This window comes from Manis pentadactyla, chromosome X (assembly GCF_030020395.1).
Source record: "Manis pentadactyla isolate mManPen7 chromosome X, mManPen7.hap1, whole genome shotgun sequence".
In the NCBI taxonomy this organism is placed as follows: domain Eukaryota; kingdom Metazoa; phylum Chordata; class Mammalia; order Pholidota; family Manidae; genus Manis; species Manis pentadactyla.
In genome coordinates, this window is record NC_080038.1 from 146,785,747 (window position 1) to 146,805,512 (window position 19,766).

At 39.8% G+C, this 19,766-nt stretch overlaps 1 protein-coding gene across 4 annotated transcripts in view; it reads left to right on the top strand.

Moving 5' to 3' along the window:
• The window catches only part of F8 (coagulation factor VIII), a 141,594-nt gene that overhangs the window by 21,135 nt on the left and 100,693 nt on the right, over nt 1-19,766 (top strand). For 3 of the 4 annotated variants that reach the window (XM_036923550.2, XM_036923552.2, XM_036923551.2), the window contains exons 2-4: nt 9,809-9,930; nt 12,062-12,184; nt 17,058-17,270. In XM_036923550.2, the coding sequence (XP_036779445.2) occupies nt 9,809-9,930; nt 12,062-12,184; nt 17,058-17,270 (458 nt within the window). The remainder of the gene's footprint in view (nt 1-9,808; nt 9,931-12,061; nt 12,185-17,057; nt 17,271-19,766) is intronic. The other variant, XM_057495978.1, reaches the window with a different exon arrangement.

The window sequence follows — 19,766 nt, forward strand, 5'->3', positions numbered from 1 at the left end:
ATAGGAGTATAGTTACATAACCAAAGCATATCTGTAATTACCAGCCATCTCCAGTGAAACCAAGAAAACCATTAAGGCACCTTAGGCATTTGTGAAAACTTATCTATGATATGGTGGATATTGTCCAACTGAACTTGAACAGTCTGAGAGAAATCAGACAAATTAAAACAACCCATTCCTGGGGACTGTTCACATGCCATATGTTCTTTTAACAGTAAATAGTCTGTAGTTGTAAGAGTTTGGAGCGCTACAATTTGCACTTCTCCAAATTCTTGGTTGAGTTCCAACAGTATAGATCCAGCCAAATTTGTTGTTTTACTGTATGCACAGGCCAGCTTAGATATCTCCTTCCTCATTCCCATGGCAAGTCCAGGAACTGGTGAGATGAGTGCATCTACAGCTGTAGCAGTGTGTGGATCTTTGTTGGGGTTTTTTGATGATCATCTTCTGGCATGAGTCTTCCTGAGAGTGCAGATGTTGGAAGTTCTTTTTCATATCGTATCTTAGTTCATTTTCGGGGTAGCCTAATTAGGCTTTGATCCTCTGTATACACACAAACAGACCCTTTGCCTACACTTTTTTTTTTATTTAATCATTAATCTACACTTACATGATGAATACTTTGTTTACTAGGCTCTCCCCTATACCAGGTCTCCCCTATAAACCCCTTTACAGTCACTGTCCATCAGCATAGCAAAATGTCGTAGAATCACTACTTGCCTTCTCTGTGTTGTACAGCCCTCCCTTTTCTCCTACCCCCCCATGTATGTTAATCTTAATACCCCCCTACTTCTCCCCCCCTTATCCCTCCCTACCCACCCATCCTCCCCAGTCCCTTTCCCTTTGGTACCTGTTAGTCCATTCTTGAGTTCTGTGATTCTGCTGCTGTTTTGTTCCTTCAGTTTTTCCTTTGTTCTTATATTCCACAGATAAGTGAAATCATTTGGTATTTCTCTTTCTCCGCTTGGCTTGTTTCACTGAGCATAATACCCTCCAGCTCCATCCATGTTGCTGCAAATGGTTGGATTTGCCCTTTTCTTATGGCTGAGTGGTATTCCATTGTGTATATGTACCACATCTTCTTTATCCATTCATCTATTGATGGACATTTAGGTTGGTTCCAATTCTTGGCTATTGTAAATAGTGCTGCAATAAACATAGGGGTGCATCTGTCTTTCTCAAACTTGATTGCTGCGTTCTTAGGGTAAATTCCTAGGAGTGCAATTCCTGGGTCAAATGGTAAGTCTGTTTTGAGCATTTTGATATACCTCCATACTGCTTTCCACAATGGTTGAACTAGTTTACATTCCCACCAGCAGGGTAGGAGGGTTCCCCTTTCTCCACAGCCTCGCCAACATTTGTTGTTGTTTGTCTTTTGGATGGCAGCCATCCTTACTGGTGTGAGGTGATACCTCATTGTAGTTTTAATTTGCATTTCTCTGATAATTAGCGACGTGGAGCATCTTTTCATGTGTCTGTTGGCCATCTGTATTTCTTTTTTGGAGAACTGTCTGTTCAGTTCCTCTGCCCATTTTTTAATTGGGTTATTTGTTTTTTGTTTGTTGAGGCGTGTGAGCTCCTTATATATTCTGGACGTCAAGCCTTTATCGGATGTGTCATTTTCAAATATATTCTCCCATACTGTAGGGATCCTTCTTGTTCTATTGATGGTGTCTTTTGCTGTACAGAAGCTTTTCAGCTTAATATAGTCCCACTTACTCATTTTTGCTGTTGTTTTCCTTGCCCGGGGAGATATGTTCAAGAAGAGGTCACTCATGTTTATGTCTAAGAGGTTTTCGCCTATGTTTTCTTCCAAGAGTTTAATGGTTTCATGGCTTACATTCAGGTCTTTGATCCATTTTGAGTTTACTTTTGTATATGGGGTTAGACAATGGTCCAGTTTCATTCTCCTACATGTAGCTGTCCAGTTTTGCCAGCACCACCTGTTGAAGAGACTGTCATTTCGCCATTGTATGTCCATGGCTCCTTTATCAAATATTAATTGACCATATATGTCTGGGTTAATGTCTGGATTCTCTAGTCTGTTCCATTGGTCTGTGGCTCTGCTCTTGTGCCAGTACCAAATTGTCTTGATTACTATGGCTTTATAGTAGAGCTTGAAGTTGGGGAGTGAGATCCCCCCTACTTTATTCTTCTTTCTCAGGATTGCTTTGGCTATTCGGGGTCTTTGCTGTTTCCATATGAATTTTTGAATTATTTGTTCCAGTTCATTGAAGAATGTTGCTGGTAGTTTCATAGGGATTGCATCAAATCTGTATATTGCTTTGGGCAGGATGGCCATTTTGACGATATTAATTCTTCCTAGCCACGAGCATGGGATGAGTTTCCATCTGTTAGTGTCCCCTTTAATTTCTCTTAAGAGTGACTTGTAGTTTTCAGAGTATAAGTCTTTCACTTCTTTGGTTAGGTTTATTCCTAGGTATTTTATTTTTTTTGATGCAATTGTGAATGGAGTTGTTTTCCTGATTTCTCTTTCTGTTGGTTCATTGTTAGTATATAGGAAAGCCACAGATTTCTGTGTGTTCATTTTGTATCCTGCAACTTTGCTGTATTCCGATATCAGTTCTAGTAGTTTTGGGGTGGAGTCTTTAGGGTTTTTTATGTACAGTATCATGTCATCTGCAAATAGTGACAGTTTAACTTCTTCTTTACCAATCTGGATTCCTTGTATTTCTTTATTTTGTCTGATTGCCGTGGCTAGGACCTCCAGTACTATGTTAAATAACAGTGGAGAGAGTGGGCATCCCTGTCTAGTTCCCGATCTCAGAGGAAATGCTTTCAGCTTCTCGCTGCTCAATATAATGTTGGCTGTGGGTTTATCATAGATGGCCTTTATTATGTTGAGGTACTTGCCCTCTATTCCCATTTTGCTGAGAGTTTTTATCATGAATGGATGTTGAACTTTGTCAAATGCTTTTTCAGCATCTATGGAGATGATCATGTGGTTTTTGTCTTTCTTTTTGTTGATGTGGTGGATGATGTTGATGGACTTTCGAATGTTGTACCATCCTTGCATCCCTGGGATGAATCCTACTTGGTCATGATGTATGATCCTTTTGATGTATTTTTGAATTCGGTTTGCTAATATTTTGTTGAGTATTTTTGCATCTACGTTCATCAGGGATATTGGTCTGTAGTTTTCTTTTTTGGTGGGGTCTTTGCCTGGTTTTGGTATTAGGGTGATGTTAGCTTCATAGAATGAGTTTGGGAGTATCCCCTCCTCCTCTATTTTTTGGAAAACTCTAAGGAGAATGGGTATTATGTCTTCCCTGTATGTCTGATAAAATTCCGAGGTAAATCCATCTGGCCCGGGGGTTTTGTTCTTGGGTAGTTTTTTGATTACCGCTTCAATTTCGTTGCTGGTAATTGGTCTGTTTAGATTTTCTGTTTCTTCCTGGGTCAATCTTGGAAGGTTATATTTTTCTAGGAAGTTGTCCATTTCTCCTAGGTTTCCCAGCTTGTTAGCATATAGGTTTTCATAGTATTCTCCAATAATTCTTTGCATTTCCGTGGGGTCCGTCGTGATTTTTCCTTTCTCGTTTCTGATACTGTTGATTTGTGTTGACTCTCTTTTCTTCTTAATAAGTCTGGCTATAGGCTTATCTATTTTGTTTATTTTCTCGAAGAACCAGCTCTTGGTTTCATTGATTTTTGCTATTGTTTTATTCTTCTCAATTTTATTTATTTCTTCTCTGATCTTTATTATGTCCCTCCTTCTGCTGACCTTAGGCCTCATCTGTTCTTCTTTTTCCAATTTCGATAATTGTGACATTAGACCATTCATTTGGGATTGCTCTTCCTTTTTTAAATATGCTTGGATTGCTATATACTTTCCTCTTAAGACTGCTTTTGCTGTGTCCCACAGAAGTTGGGGCTTAGTGTTGTTGTTGTCATTTGTTTCCATATATTGCTGGATCTCCATTTTGATTTGGTCATTGATCCATTGATTATTTAGGAGCGTGTTGTTAAGCCTCCATGTGTTTGTGAGCCTCTTTGCTTTCTTTGTACAGTTTATTTCTAGTTTTATGCCTTTGTGGTCTGAAAAGTTGGTTGGTAGGATTTCAATCTTTTGGAATTTTCTGAGGCTCTTTTTGTGGCCTAGTATGTGGTCTATTCTGGAGGATGTTCCATGTGCACTTGAGAAGAATGTATATCCCGCTGCTTTTGGACGTAGAGTTCTATAGATGTCTATTAGGTCCATCTGCTCTACTGTGTTGTTCAGTGCTTCCGTGTCCTTACTTATTTTCTGCCCAGTGGATCTATCCTTTGGGGTGAGTGGTGTGTTGACGTCTCCTAGAATGAATGCATTGCAGTCTATATCCCCCTTTAGTTCTGTTAGTATTTGTTTCACATATGCTGGTGCTCCTGTGTTGGGTGCATATATATTTAGAATGGTTATATCCTCTTGTTTGACTGAGCCCTTTATCATTATGTAGTGTCCTTCTTTATCTCTTGTTACTTTCTTTGTTTTGAAGTCTATTTTGTCTGATATTAGTACTGCAACCCCTGCTTTCTTCTCACTGTTGTTTGCTTGAAATATGTTTTTCCATCCCTTGACTTTTAGTCTGTACATGTCTTTGGGTTTGAGGTGAGTTTCTTGTAAGCAGCATATAGATGGGTCTTGCTTTTTTATCCATTCTGTTACTCTGTGTCTTTTGATTGGTGCATTCAACCCATTAACATTTAGGGTGACTATTGAAAGATATGTACTTATTGCCATTGCAGGCTTTAAATTCGTGGTTACCAAAGGTTCAAGGTTAGCCTCTTTAGTATCTTACTGCCTAACTTAGCTCGCTTATTGAGCTGTTATATACACTATCTGGAGATTCTTTTCTTCTCTCCCTTGTTCCTCCTCCTCGATTCTTCATATGTTGGGTGTTTTGTGCTGTGCTCTTTCTAGGAGTGCTCCCACCTAGAGCAGTCCCTGTAAGATGTTCTGTAGAGGTGGTTTGTGGAAAGCAAATTCCCTCAGCTTTTGTTTGTCTGGGAATTGTTTAATCCCACCGTCATATTTGAATGATAGTCGTGCTGGATACAGTATCCTTGGTTCAAGGCCCTTCTGTTTCATTGTATTAAATATATCATGCCATTCTCTTCTGGCCTGTAGGGTTTCTGTTGAGAAATCTGACGTTAGCCTGATGGGTTTCCCTTTATAGGTGACCTTTTTCTCTCTAGCTGCCTTTAACACTCTTTCCTTGTCCTTGATCTTTGCCATTTTAATTATTATGTGTCTTGGTGTTGCCCTTCTTGGATCCTTTTTGTTGGGGGTTCTGTGTATTTCCGTGGTCTGTTCGATTACTTCCTCCCCCAGTGTGGGGAAGTTTTCAGCAATTATTTCTTCTAAGATACTTTCCATCTCTTTTCCTCTCTCTTCTTCTTCTGGGACCCGTATAATATGGATATTGTTCCTTTTGGATTGGTCACACAGTTCTCTTAAGATTGTTTCATTCCTGGAGAGCCTTTTGTCTCTCTCTATGTCAGCTTCTATGCGTTCCTGTTCTCTGATTTCAATTCCATCAATGGCCTCTTGCATTCTATCCATTCTGCTTATAAACCCTTCCAGAGTTTGTTTCATTTCTGCGATCTCCTTTCTGGCATCTGTGACCTCCTTCCGGACTTCATCCCATTTCTCTTGCGTATTTCTCTGCATCTCTGTCAGCATGTTTATGATTCTTATTTTGAATTCTTTTTCAGGAAGACTGGTTAGGTCTGTCTCCTTCTCTGGTGTTGTCTCTGTGATCTCTGTCTGCCTGTAGCTTTGCCTTTTCATGGTGATAGGAATAGTTTGCAGAGCTGGGACGAGTGACGGCTGGAAGGACTTCCTTTCTTGTTGGTTTGTGGCCCTCCTCTCCTGGGAGAACAGCGGCCTCTAGTGGCTTGTGCTGCGCAGCTGCGCGCAGACAGGGTTTCTGCTTCCTGCCTGGCTGCTATGGAGTTAATCTCCGCTGTTGCTGTGGGCGTGGCCTGGCTCGGGCAGCTACTCCAAAATGGTGGAGTCGCGTTGGAGCAGGAGCGGCTGGGAGGCTATTTGTCTCCGTAAGGGGCCTCCCTGCTCCCTGCAGCCCAGGGGTTAGGGTGCCAAGAGATCCCGGATTCCCTACCTCTGGATTAAGTGACCCGCCCTGCCCCTTTAAGACTTCCAAAAAGCACCCGCCAAAACAAAACAACGCCCACCAAAAAAAAAAAGAAAAAAAAATTTTTTTAATTAAAAAAAAAAAAAAGTTTTTAATTAAAAAAAAAAAAAAAAAAGGTGGTCGTTCGTTTTTCTTTATTCTCCGGTGCCAGCCTCAGGCCTCTGCTCACCGGTCTTTCTGCCCTGTTTCCCTAGTATTGGGGTCCCTATCCCTTTAAGACTTCCAAAAAGCGCTCGCCAAAACAAAACAGCAAAAAAGCAAAAAAAAATGGTCGCGCGCTTTTCTTATGCCCTCTGTCGCCCAGCCTCCAGTGCCTGCTCACTGTTCTTGCTGCCTTGTTTTCCTAGTATCGAGCGCCCTGCACTCTGGCCCGGATGGCTGGGGCTGGGTGTTCGGCAGCCCTGGGCTCCGTCTCCCTCCCGCTCTGCCTGCTCTTCTCCCTCCGGGAGCTGGGGGGGAGGGGCGCTCGGCTCCCGCGGGGCCGGGGCTTGTATCTTACCCCCTTCAGGAGGCGCTGGGTCCTCTCAGGTGCGGATGTGGTCTGGATATTGTCCTGTGTCCTCTGGTCTTTATTCTAGGAAGGGTTGTCTTTGTTATATTTTCATAGATATATGCTGTTTTGGGAGGAGATTTCCGCTGCTCTACTCACGCCGCCATCTTCTGCCCAGGTCCTGCTTTTTTGCTTTATGCCGTTTTGCTTTACAAAAGATTTCATAGGAATACTCTCTTTTGAATAGTGGGGAAAAGCTGTAGGTAGAGAACACTTAAAACTGAATAATAAGAAAGCAAATAACCTGATTCAACAAAATATAAAGGACATGAATAGACATTTCTTCAAAGAAGATATACAAATAGCCAATAAGCACATGAAAAGATGCTCAGCATCACTAATCATTAGAGAAATGCAAACCAAAACTACAAAAAAATACCACCTCTCACCCATTAAGATGACTAATATTCAAAAAACAACAAAGGAAAATATGTGCTGGTGAGTATGTGGAGAAATTGGAAGCCTTGTGCACTGTCGGTGGGAATGTAAAATGATGTAGCCACTGTGGAAAACAGTATGGTGGTTCCTCAAAAAATTTTTTAAATTACCGTCAATTCCATTTCTGAATATACACTCAAAATAATTGAGACCAGGGTCTTGAAGAGATTATTTGTACACCAATGTACATAGCAGCATTATTCTCAATAGCTAAAACATGGAAGCAACAGTGTCCATCGATGGATGAACAGATAAACAAAACGTGTATATATATATATACACACATACATACACACACACACACACACACACACCATACATACATACATACAGTGGAGTAACATTCAGCCTTAAAAAGGAAAAGAATTCTGACATAGGCTACAAAATGGATGACATATGCTCAGTGAAATAAGCCAGTCACAAAAAACAAATATTGTATGATTCCACTTATATGAGATACTTAGAGTAGTCAGAATCATAGAGACAAAAAATAGAATAGTGATTTCAGGGGCTGGTGGGAGTGCGGAATGGAGAGATATTGTTTAATGTATATGGAGTTTCAGTTTTGCAAGATAAGAGTTATGGAGACGGATGATGGTGATGGTTATACAGCAATGTTAGTATACTTAGTACCACTGAACTGCACACTTAAAATATATGAGGTAGTAATTTTATGTTTTGTGCATATACCACAATAAAAAAACTTGAAAAAAATTTAAATCCCTGTAGATTACTGATTTTCCAATTTTCAGATTGTATTTTCCTTCTGTACCTCAGCATTCCAGCTAAACACTTTATAAGAAAAGGCAAAATTTCTGATAAGAATAAATGCCTGTCTGGTGTTGATGCTCCTGAAGGGAATACTGATATTTTTGTTATTTAGCATAGGATTGAAAAAGAAATAAGTAAACAATAAATGCCAAACGCCTCCTTATGGACTTCACACCCTGGTGACCCCAGGGACGGTGCGGCTTTCACTCCCAGCACCCCGACGCCCACGGTCAGAAGCTGCCTCCCCCTTTCCCCACTTTGTCCTCATTGTCATCGTTTGTAACAAGGGACTACGTATCTTACTGGCTGATGCTTGGAGTTCTTTCTTCAGTGATCCTGCACACCAAGGATGTCCACCATTTATTCGTGCTGTCCTTCAGCTCTCACACCTGCTTTTCAAAAGACCCTGAGGCCAACAAGACGTAAGAAATGACACCCGCTTCACGTCTGATTACATATCTTTAAAAACCTCTCCTTTCCATATTTATTTCTAATGTGTTTTGTGATGGCACAGTGGCATGTAGCATGTGGTTTATAAGTGAATGAACATACATCTTTTGGGGGATGAGTGCTCAATTTGTTTTTTGACTGATCAGAGTTTGGAGACCAGGATCTACACGTGAAGACTTCTTCCAGGCGGGAGCCTTACTTCCTCCACATGAATCTTCATTCCCAATACCCATGCCTTGTGCCTATACCCTCTTGGCTTGTTGAAACAATACCAATTGGTCGAATCTGGGGAGAGATTTAGAGTTAGATATCCTGAAGAATAAGTCGGTAAGAGAGGATCTCTGTAGCACATAGAAAACTACAGAACTACTACATGTGGTACAAAATGATCAGCACATGAAAACCAATGAGTGGAAATAGTCACCTCCAATCACTTTGTAGTTTCTACTAATTCACCTGAGGCTTTCTTCACCAAGATTCACATGGGTCCTTTTAATTCCTTAACCTAGACTGGACCCCAGGACATGACATCCTAACTTCTCAGATAGGGAGAGGGGAAACGGTTGGGAACCAGCCTTCAACCAAAAAAGTTTTAATAACTGAGACAAATAATAAAAATTTGGGAACATTTGTATGATTAATTAAAAAGTTTGGATTCTGTAGCTGATCCATGAATAAATGGATAATTGGAAGTTTCTGACTGGAGACAAAAATAAGCATTAATGGAGGATTGACTCTACATTACAGTTCCTGGCATCAGTAGGTCTCAGTAATTTTCTCTGTGATATTACTGGTCTCCCTCCCTAAGATGGGAAGTATAATTTTAGTTACACACTAACAAATTTTGAACACAACTTACTTAGATGAAAGTTATAATCTGTTTTAGAGATGAAATTGAAGGATGCTGGAGTTATTGCTTTGGCAAAGGATTTTTTGGCTGATGTGGCATGTGAGTATTCCCTTTTGATTTATTTTATCACTTGGCACCTAATGCATAGATGACTTTTGAAAACACTGTTTTGTATTGATAGATTTTAGGCATTGTCTTAGTCCATTTGGGTTGTAAACCAAATACCATGGACTCGGTGGCTTACAAACAAGAGGCATTTATTTCTCATGGTTCTGGAGGCTAGGAAAGAAAGGTGAAGGTACCAACAGACTTGGTGTCTGGTAAGGCCAGTCTTCCTGGCTCATATGTGGCCACGTTTTCACTGTAACTTCACATGGTGGAAGACGTGAGAGATCTCTCTGGGGTCTTTTTTGTAAGGGAAGTAATCCCATTCAGGAGAGTTCTGCACACAAGCATTCAGTCTATAGCAGGAATTCATATACAACTTCCAATCTGCCTTGTCAACAGTACAGAAGAGGACAGAAACATTACTTCCATGTGCTTTTCAAAGTGGGTTCAAAGTCAAATGAATGACTTTTTCCTTTGTTCACACAGGTTTCCTCCTAGAGCACCAAGATCTTCTCCATTCAACACCTCAGTCATGTACAAAAAGACTGTGTTTGTAGAATTCACAGATCACCTTTTCAACATTGCCAAGCCCAGGCCACCATGGATGGGTAATATAAACAATACTGGCTGTTCACTATGAAAGTGATCTTGTTCAGTCTCACAGCTTTGAAATATTATCTATATGCCAATTACTCCCAAGTGTTTACTTTCAGTTCAGTCTGCTTGCTTGATACCTACACTTAGATGTCAAATAAGCATGCAACAAGACATTATGATAAGATATTTCTTACCTTAGAATCATTGCTTAGAGTTATATCCCTGAATTCTAAAGAGTGATATCAGCCCACCTATTCAGGACTTGTTCAGGTAATGATCCAAAATTGGTCCTGAAATCACTACCCCATCATGTACCTCCAGCCTATCCAAAAGAAGGCTAGTCACTTATGAATTTAGATTTGAGGATTTCCTTGGAAAGCATTTTTGGTGTTCTGTATGTCCCCTTCCCCATGGGGGGGAGGGGGTCTCGTTCTCATGTCAAGCTATAGTGAGGGACACTTCAGGAGAACCATGTAGAAGACTTGGCATAGTACCTCTGGAGCTTGGGAGACACTGACTAGTGCCTAGTTTTTATCTGGAAAAACTCTCAAAGCCAGAGTCTTGGGGGAACTTGCCATGATGGCATAACAAGGAGAGCAGGCTATAGCTGAGGCTAACTGCACTGCCACTGTTAGGTATGAGGCCAGGAAGGGCCCAGGACAAGACTTCTCTCAGGAAGACCCTGCCTGAGAGGTCTTCCTGCCAGGACTAGGAGACCCCAGCAGAAAAGGTCTATGTGATTGGGCTGCCAGAAGCAGAAACTGAGAAGAGAGATACAAGTGACAGCTGGAGAGGGCATATCTCATGCCAGAAAGAGGTGGAGTGGAGTGCTCCCATTCTGAGAGGAAGAGAGTGTCGAACGACTCATACACATTCTCCGAGAAAGAGCCATAGTCTTGTTGGGTGCCACAACCAGGGTGTACCAAAGCCACATTACCACTGCTCCTTCCAAGAAAGATCTTGTCATCACGCCTGTTTTTAGACCCCTTTCCCACTAGCTCCAGCCTTAGAGGGCCCAGAGGCAGTGAGGTAGGTAGGAAAGGAGGATTACGAGAGGAAAGTAAGAAAGCAGTGAAGCCACCAACCAAACTCCTGTTCTCCATAAGAGGTTTCTGAGCCTCAGAATTTAGCTGGAGGAGGGAAGGGCCCTTGAATTGCAGGGGACATCAAAAGTTTGTTATTAAACTGGACTGGACTTATTAGTACCTAAAAATAAAGCTATTTCATGTTTTTATCCCATTGAATCCACTTCATTCAATAAACCATTTGTAGGCATCTTATACTTACAATGTCTAAAAGCCAAAAGTCTTGATTCTCCTCTTAATTTTCTGTGTCATGGCCTGACTACCACCTACTTGCACAAATCCAAATCACAGGAGTCATCAGCAAGTCTTGCTGACTCTTCTTCCAACACAAGTCCCTACTCTGCTTACTTCCTTTAAGTTTCAATTAATCCAAACTCTTGTCACCTATGAAGTCCTATGTTATGTTCCCTGCCTACTGGTATAGCCTTACCTTCTATTACTCCCCTGCTCAGTCACTTTGCTTCAACCACATGTTACTCAGCTACACCAAGCTTGTTCCTATCTCAGGACTTTTGCATTTGTTTCACCTCCTTTGAGTGTTTCTGCACTAGATCTTTGCAAAATCTTGCTTCTCCTTCATTAGTCAGATATCTGCTCAAATGCCATCTCCTCAAAGAGGCTCTTCCTGCTACTGTATTTAAAAAGTATCCTCTAGCTCCTGCCTCATCACTTTCCAGCATATAAATAACAACCTGAAATGTTCATGTTTATGTCTTCATGTGCTTAATGTCCCTACAGTGCGGCCTCCATAATCTGTCTTGTTCACATCTACACCTCCAGTACCTAGAATAGTTCCTAGAATATAATTGGAACTCAATTCTTAGTTGAATGAATGAATGAATGCCTTGAATGAATTGCCAGAAATTTGTCCTCAGATCAACCACAAGGCTGAGCTGGTGATAGCAGTTTATGCATTTAATCATTTAACTACTACCTTTTATTGATAATTACAGGGGCATGTTTCTCCACTGTGACTCTGACCATCACTTTCGTACTAACAGGTTTTGTGGAGTGCCACACTCCAAATGACCTTTGGGGGTCCATTTCATTCTTGCAGGTCTGCTGGGTCCTACCATCCAGGCTGAGGTTTATGACACAGTGGTCATTACACTTAAGAACATGGCTTCTCATCCTGTCAGTATTCATGCTGTTGGTGTATCCTACTGGAAAGCTTCTGAAGGTAAGTCAAATGGCCTCCTACTGTCCTCTTATCCTAGGGATAAAAGAGTACTGAGTACAAGGTCACCTTGTACAAGGTCAGCAAGTGAATAGTGGAGTCAGGATTCAAACCTAGGTCCATTTCATGAAGTCAAAAACATTGTCATTTTAGTCTAAACCCTGAAGATGATTAATTCCATCCCCTACTCTCCTTTGGGGAACTAGGTCATGGATCCTAAAAATCCCTCTTGATCAGCCTTCCTATGCCCAGAAAACATCCTAGGGAGGATCAAGACTCATGGTATGGAGGTGAAACATAATTTTTCTCCTTCCTTTGATTCTGACTTTTCAGGTATTTCCTCTCTCCAGTTTCTAAATGTGATGAGAGCCAAGTACCAGAAGTACCAGCTGACCTCGTTAAAACAAACAACTTGTTTATCCACAGTCCCCACTACATCTAGCTTCTCCTTAACCTTCACAATGCAGGGAAGGTGTGAAGGGTGTGCTACAATGGACTGTGATATTGTCCACATAGACTATGGCATATATAGATCAAGAAGATTCAAGCAAATCATTTATATATTATTAGAACACGTGCTGTGTTATATAGCCTAAGTGTGCTTACGTGTTGACTAATTTCTCATCATGAAATCAGAAAGCCTTAATTTTCTGGGTTGCACTCATGAAGCCAGGGAAGATGTAGGTTGGGAGATGTGGCAGGATAGGGTAGGTAATAGAGGGGAAAAGTTGTTCCATGTTCTGGCTAGAGCCTGGCAGGCCATTTCCATGAGGCTTATCCACTTGAGAGCTTCCAGAACTAATCTATGACATTTAAGAGAGGACAGGACTCCCAGAATTCTGCAGCTATGGGCTGAGCATAGAGATGACTCTTTTCTAAGCCTGGTGAGGTCTGAAAAAAGTTAGACTATCTAATCTCTCACATGTGCATCCACAGTGGTTCTGCCCAGGAACAGCATAGTGAGGCAATGGCCTAATGTCCATGTGATTTATGGGCCTATCACGTGCCTGCATATTTATATGTTGTGACCTACAAGCTCCTGGCCTTCTTACATGAGCCTGGGGCCCCAGGGTGTCAGTTAAATTTGTGAGGATGTTGAGTATTACGTCATATGTTCATTGGCCTTTCTGATACCCTTTTGTAAAGGATCTGATCAAGTGTTTGTTTCTCCTGTTGAAAAAAATGAGTTACCTTTTTTAAATTGATCTGTAGAGGTACTTTATATATTCTGAATACAAATCCTTTGACAGACATATAAATATTTGCATGTCTTCTTTCAATATGTGGCTTAAGAGTATTAACTTCTTAAAGTTAGTAAAGCATGAAAGTTCAACCGTTAATGAAGCCCGAAAATTTACCACATTTTTTTTTCTTTTGTGGTTAGACCTGTTAGACCTTTGTGTCCTGTGTAAGACACTTGCCTACCCCAAATTCATAAAGACTTTCTTCTATGCTTTCCTCTAGAAATTGTATTATTTTACCTTTCATCTTTAGGTCTGTGATCCATCTCAAATTGATTTTTGTGTATGGTTTCCCCATAGCTTTTTTTAAATTGAAGGATAGTTGATATGCAATCTTATACTGGTTTCAAGTGTACAACATAGGGGTTCAACAGTTACCCATATCATTAAATCCTCACCCCCATTAGTGTGGTTACTATCTGTCAACATAAGAAGATGCTTCAGAATCATTGACTATATTCTCCATGCTGTGTTACTATCCTTGCAACCAACTTATACTGTGATTGCGACTTTTTGTGCCTCTTTATCCCCCTCACTCTCCCTGCCCACCCACCCCAGCACCTCCCCCATGGTAATCAGCAGACACTTCTCAGTGTCTGTGAGTCTACTGATGTTTTATTCATTCTGTTTTGTTTTTAGATTCCACGATTAAGTGAAATCATATGGTATTTTCTTTCTCTGCCTAGTTTATTTCATGAGCATAATACCCTCTAAGTCTATCCATGTTGCTGCAAATGGCAGGATTTCTTTCTTTTTTATGACTGAATAATATTCCATTGTGTTTATGTACTGCCTCTTCTTTAGTCATTCACCTATTAATGGACACATTGGCTGCTTCCATAACTTTGCTATTGTAAATAATGAGGCAGTAAACATAGGGGTGCATATACCTTTTTGAATCAGGGATTTTGTTTTCTTTGGGTAAATTCCTAGAAGTGGGATTATTGGGTTGTATACTATTTCTATTTTTAGTTTTTTTGAATCTCTATGCTGCTTTCCACACTGGATAGACTAATTTACATTCCCACCAACACTGTAGGAGGGTTCCCTTCTCTCCACACCCTCAACCAACACTTGTTATTTCTTGTCTTTTGGATAGTGGCCATTCTGACTGATGTGAGGTGATATCTCATTGTGGTTTTAATTTCCATTTCCCTGATAATTAGTGATGTAGAGCATCTTTTCATGTGCCTGTTGGCCATCTGTAGTTCTTCCTCCAATAGCATTTTTAAACAGCTTTATTGAGGTATAACTTACATACCACACAATTCATTCAGTTAAACTAGTTTGATGGCAAGGGCAACAAAGGCAAAAATAAACAGGTGGGACTACATCAAATTAAAAAGCTTCTGCACAGCAAAGGACACCATCAACAAAATGAAAAAGCTACCTACTGAATGGGAGAATATATTTTCTAGTGATATATCCAATAAGGAGTTAATACCCAAAATACATACAAAACTCACACAACTCAATATCAAAAAAACATCCAATTTAAAAATGGGCAGAGGACTTGAGTACGCATTTCACCAAAGAAGACATCTAGAGACCAGCAGGCACATGAAAAGATGCTCCATGTCACTAATCATAAAGGAAATGCAAAATCAAAACCACAATGAGCTATTATGTCACACCAGTTAGAATGGCCACTATCTAACAGACAAGAAATAACAAGGATGGGCAAGGATGTGAAGAAAAGGGAGCCCTCCTACACTGTTGGGAAGAATGTAAATTGGCCCACCCAGTGTGGAAAGGAGTAAGGAGGTTACCCAGAAAATTAAAAGTAGAACTATCATACATGATCCAGCAATTCCACTTCTGGGTATCTACCTGAAGAAAATGAAAACACTAATTTGAAAAGATATATGCACCCCTATGTTCATTGCAGCATAATTTACAATAGCCAAGACATGGAAGCCACCTAAGTGTCCACTGATAGGTGAATGAATAAAGAAAATATGGTACATGTACACAAGGTGATATTACTGAGCCACTAAAAAGAATGAAATTTTGCCATTTGCAACAACGTGGAAGGACCTAGAGGGTATTATGCTAAGTGCAATAAGTCAGACAGAGAAAGACAAATGCCATATGATTTCACTTATATATGGAATCTAAAGAACAAAACAAATGAACAAACAAAACAAAACAGAAACAGACTCATAGACACAGAGAACAGATTGGTGATTACTAGAGGATGGGGTAGGGAGATGGGCTAAAATGGGTGAATTGGATTAAAAGATACTAACTTCTAGTATAAAATTAAAAAGTCATGTGGATGTAATATACAACTGAGGGAATAAAGTCAATAATATTGTAACAACTTTACTGGTGGCAGCTGGCCACTATAGTCATCACAGTGATCACTCCACGATGCATGCAAATGTTGAATCACTATGTTGCAGACCTAAAACTAATAAAATAATGTATGTCAACAATACTTCAAAAATAGTTCGACAACTCTTAATAAACTTAGGCAGATATGCAGCTGTCAACACAATCCAGCTTTAAAACACTTCTGTCACTTCAAGAAGTTCTCTCTTTGCAATTCAAGCCCCATTCCCACTCCCCATCTCAGGCAATCATTGATCTGCTTTGATTAAATGCAAGCCTGACATTTCTATCTCCCAAGCCAACTGTGGTAAATTATATTACTGTTCAGTAAATCGTCATCCGTACCCCAGGAACGGGAGGAATACATTTCCACACCATATTAATGTTGAGCTTGGCCTTGTGATTTGCTTTGCCTGGTAGAGTCTGAAAGCATATGATGTAAGCCAAGATAGCTAGTTCACATGAAGTGTCTGTCAAAGGAGCCAGAAAAGGAGTGAAAAGCAGACCCAAGAAATTTCAAGTTTGGTCTTGAGCTGAAAATGGAAGCCCAATTTAATGCTAGAGAAATATTTTTAATTTTTTTTCTGGACAAGTGGGGTTCCGAGAACACCAATCTAGCTGTAAGTAGGTCCGTGAACTGAGGCTTTGGGTAGAATGAGATGTGGTTGTCCATGAACTGCAGAACTTTGAAAGAGATCTGAGAGACAGCAAGGGGGACTACAACCCAAAGCTGAAGTAGGTGATGCCTGGGAAAGAGCATTGTGTACAACCCTTAAAGTTTATATATCTGTTACTGTATATTATCTTTGGAAGGTCTCCACTTCCATCAGAGTCTTAATCTGAGCCTGAATATCAGCCAACTGCAAATATTCTAAGCAGAATGTGTTTTGTGTAATTTTCATCTTTTATTACATAAGAAACAACATGGGAGAGTCATTTGACAGTTCAAGGAGTCTGTCTGCTTCCTGCTTATGGTGCTTCATATGCACAATATTCTAAGGGAGTGTACTGAGTCAACAAAAATCCAATAGTACCTAGTGCCTACTGGAGAGGTGCCCCTATCTCCAGAGAGGCTGACTTTATAGTCAGGGCTACCTACTCATTTGGAAGTGAGAACCACTCATCCACTCATATTTGCATTAGTGGTCCAGAGCTCCTCTGGAATTTATGAAGCTTCTCCCCAAATTAAATTGCAGAATGCTTTTTCTTTATGTAGAACTTACCAGTGACAATAAATTTGCTGTGTTTCCTTGAGTGGACAATGGACATAAAAAGGACAGTTTTCTCCCTTCTTGCCTTAGGTGCTACATATGAGGATCAGACGAGCCAAACGGAGAAGGAAGATGATGAAGTCATTCCTGGTGAAAGTCATACATATGTCTGGCAGGTCATGAAAGAGAATGGTCCAATGGCCTCTGACCCACCATGTCTAACCTACTCATATCTTTCTCATGTGGATCTGGTGAAAGACCTGAATTCAGGCCTCATTGGAGCTCTGCTGGTTTGTAGAGAAGGTATTTTGGAGAGACAGCTATAGATGGAAGTGTTCCTAAGGCTAAATAGCTGTCACCATAGAAGTTAAAACCACTCTAAAAAAAGTAGAACACTTAATAACTAAACAAATGCAAATTAAACCGACCACCCCCAAAGTCAGTCAAAGGATACACAAAGAGTACAGAATATGAGACCTAATATATAAAGAATGGAGGAGGAAGAAAAAGGAGGAGAAAAAAAAGAACCTTTAGATTGTGTTTCTAACAGCATACTAAGTAAGTTAAGTCTGATTCTTACATAGTAAGGAAGTTATCCTTGAAACTTTGGCAACCACAGATCTAAAGCCTGCAATGGCAATAAGTACATACCTATCGATAATCACCCTAAATGTAAATGGTCTGAATGAACCAATCAAAAGACATAGAGTCAATGAATGGATAAAAAAACAAGATTCATCTATATGCTGCCTACAAGAGACTCATGTTAAACCCAAAGACACACACAGACTAATAGTGAAGGGATGGAAAAAGATATTTCATGCAACTAATAGGGAGAAAAAAGCTGTTGTTGCAGTGCTTGCACCAGACAAAATAGACTTGAAAACAAAGAAAGTCACAAGAGACAAAGAAGGACATTACATAATAATAAAGGGGGCAGTACAACAAGAGGATATAACCATTATAAATATCTATGCACCCAACACAGCAGCACCTACATATGTGAAACAAATACTAACAGAATTGAAGGGGGAAATAGAATGCAATACATTCATTCTAGGAGACATCAACACTCCACTCACTCCCAAGGACAGATCAACCAGACAGAAAATAAATAAGGACACAGAGGCACTGAACAACACATTAGAAAAGATGGACCTAACAGACATCTGTAGAACATTCCACCCAAAAGTAGCAGGATACACATTCTTCTCAAGTGCACATGGAACATTTTCCAGAATAGATCACATACTAGGCCACAAAAAGAGAATCAGTAAATTAAAAAAGACTGAAATTGTACCAACCAGCTTCTCAGACCACAAAGGTATGAAACTAGAAATAAATTATGCAAACAAAATGAAAAAGCCTACAAACACATGGAGTCTTAACAGTATGCACCTAAATAATCAATGGATCAATGACAAAATAAAAACAGAGATCAAGCAATACATGGAGACAAATTACAACAATAAGTCAACACTGCAAAATCTGTGGGACCAGCGAAGGCTGTGTTAAGACAGAAGTATATTGCAATACAGGTTTATCTCAGGAAAGAAGATTAATCCCATATGAACTGTCTAAACTCACAATTAATGAAAATAGAAAAAAAAGAACAAATGAGGCTCAAAGTCAGTACAAGGAGGAACATAATAAAGATTAGAGTAGAAGTAAATAAAACTGAGAATAATAAAACAATAGAAAGAACCAATGAAAGCAGGAGCTGGTTCTTCAAGAAAATAAACAAAATAAATAAATCCTCACCCAGACTTATCAAGAAAAAAAGAGAGTCTACACACATAAACAGAATCAAAAATGAGAAAGTAAAAATCACTACAGACACCACAGAAATACAAAGAATTATTAGAGAATACTATGAAAAATTGTATGCTAACAAACTGGATAACCTAAAAGAAATGGACAACTTTCTAGAAAAATACAACCTTCCAAGGCTGACCCAGGAAGAAACAGAAAATCTGAATAGACCAATTACCAGCAAAGAAATTGAATAGGTAATCAGAAAACTACCTAAGAAAAAAGTCCCTGGACCAGATGGTTTCACTGCTGAATTTTATCAAACATTTAGTGAAACCTAATACCCATTCTCCTTAAAGTTTTCCAAAGAGTAGAAGAGGAGGGAATACTCCCAAACTCATTCTATGAGACCAGCAATCACTCTAATACCAAAACCAGGCAAAGACACCATACACACAAAAAAGAAAATTACAGACCAATATCCCTGATGAACATAGATGCAAAAATACTCAACAAAATATTAGCAAACTGAATTCAAAAATACATCAAAAAGATCATCCACTTTGATCAAGTAGGATTTATTCCAGGGATGCAAGGATGGTACAACATTTGAAAATCCATCAATACCATCCATCACGTCAAGACAAAGAGGAACAAAAACCACATGACCATCTCCATAGATGCTGAAAAAGCATTTGACAAAATTCAACATCCATTCATGATAAAAACTCTCAACAAAATGGGTATAGAGGGCAAGTACCTCAACATAATAAAGGTCGCATATGAAAAACCCACAGCCAACATCATACTGAACAGCGAGAAGCTGAAAGCTTGTCACCTAAGATCGGGAACAAGACAAGGATGCCCACTCTCCCCACTGTTATTCAACATAGTACTGGAGATCCTAGCCACGGCAATTAGACAAAACAAAGAAATACAAGGTATTCAGATTGGTAAGGAAGAAGTCAAACTGTCACTATTTGCAGGTGACATGATATTATATATAAAAAACCCTAAAGACTCCACTGAAAAACTACTGGAACTAAT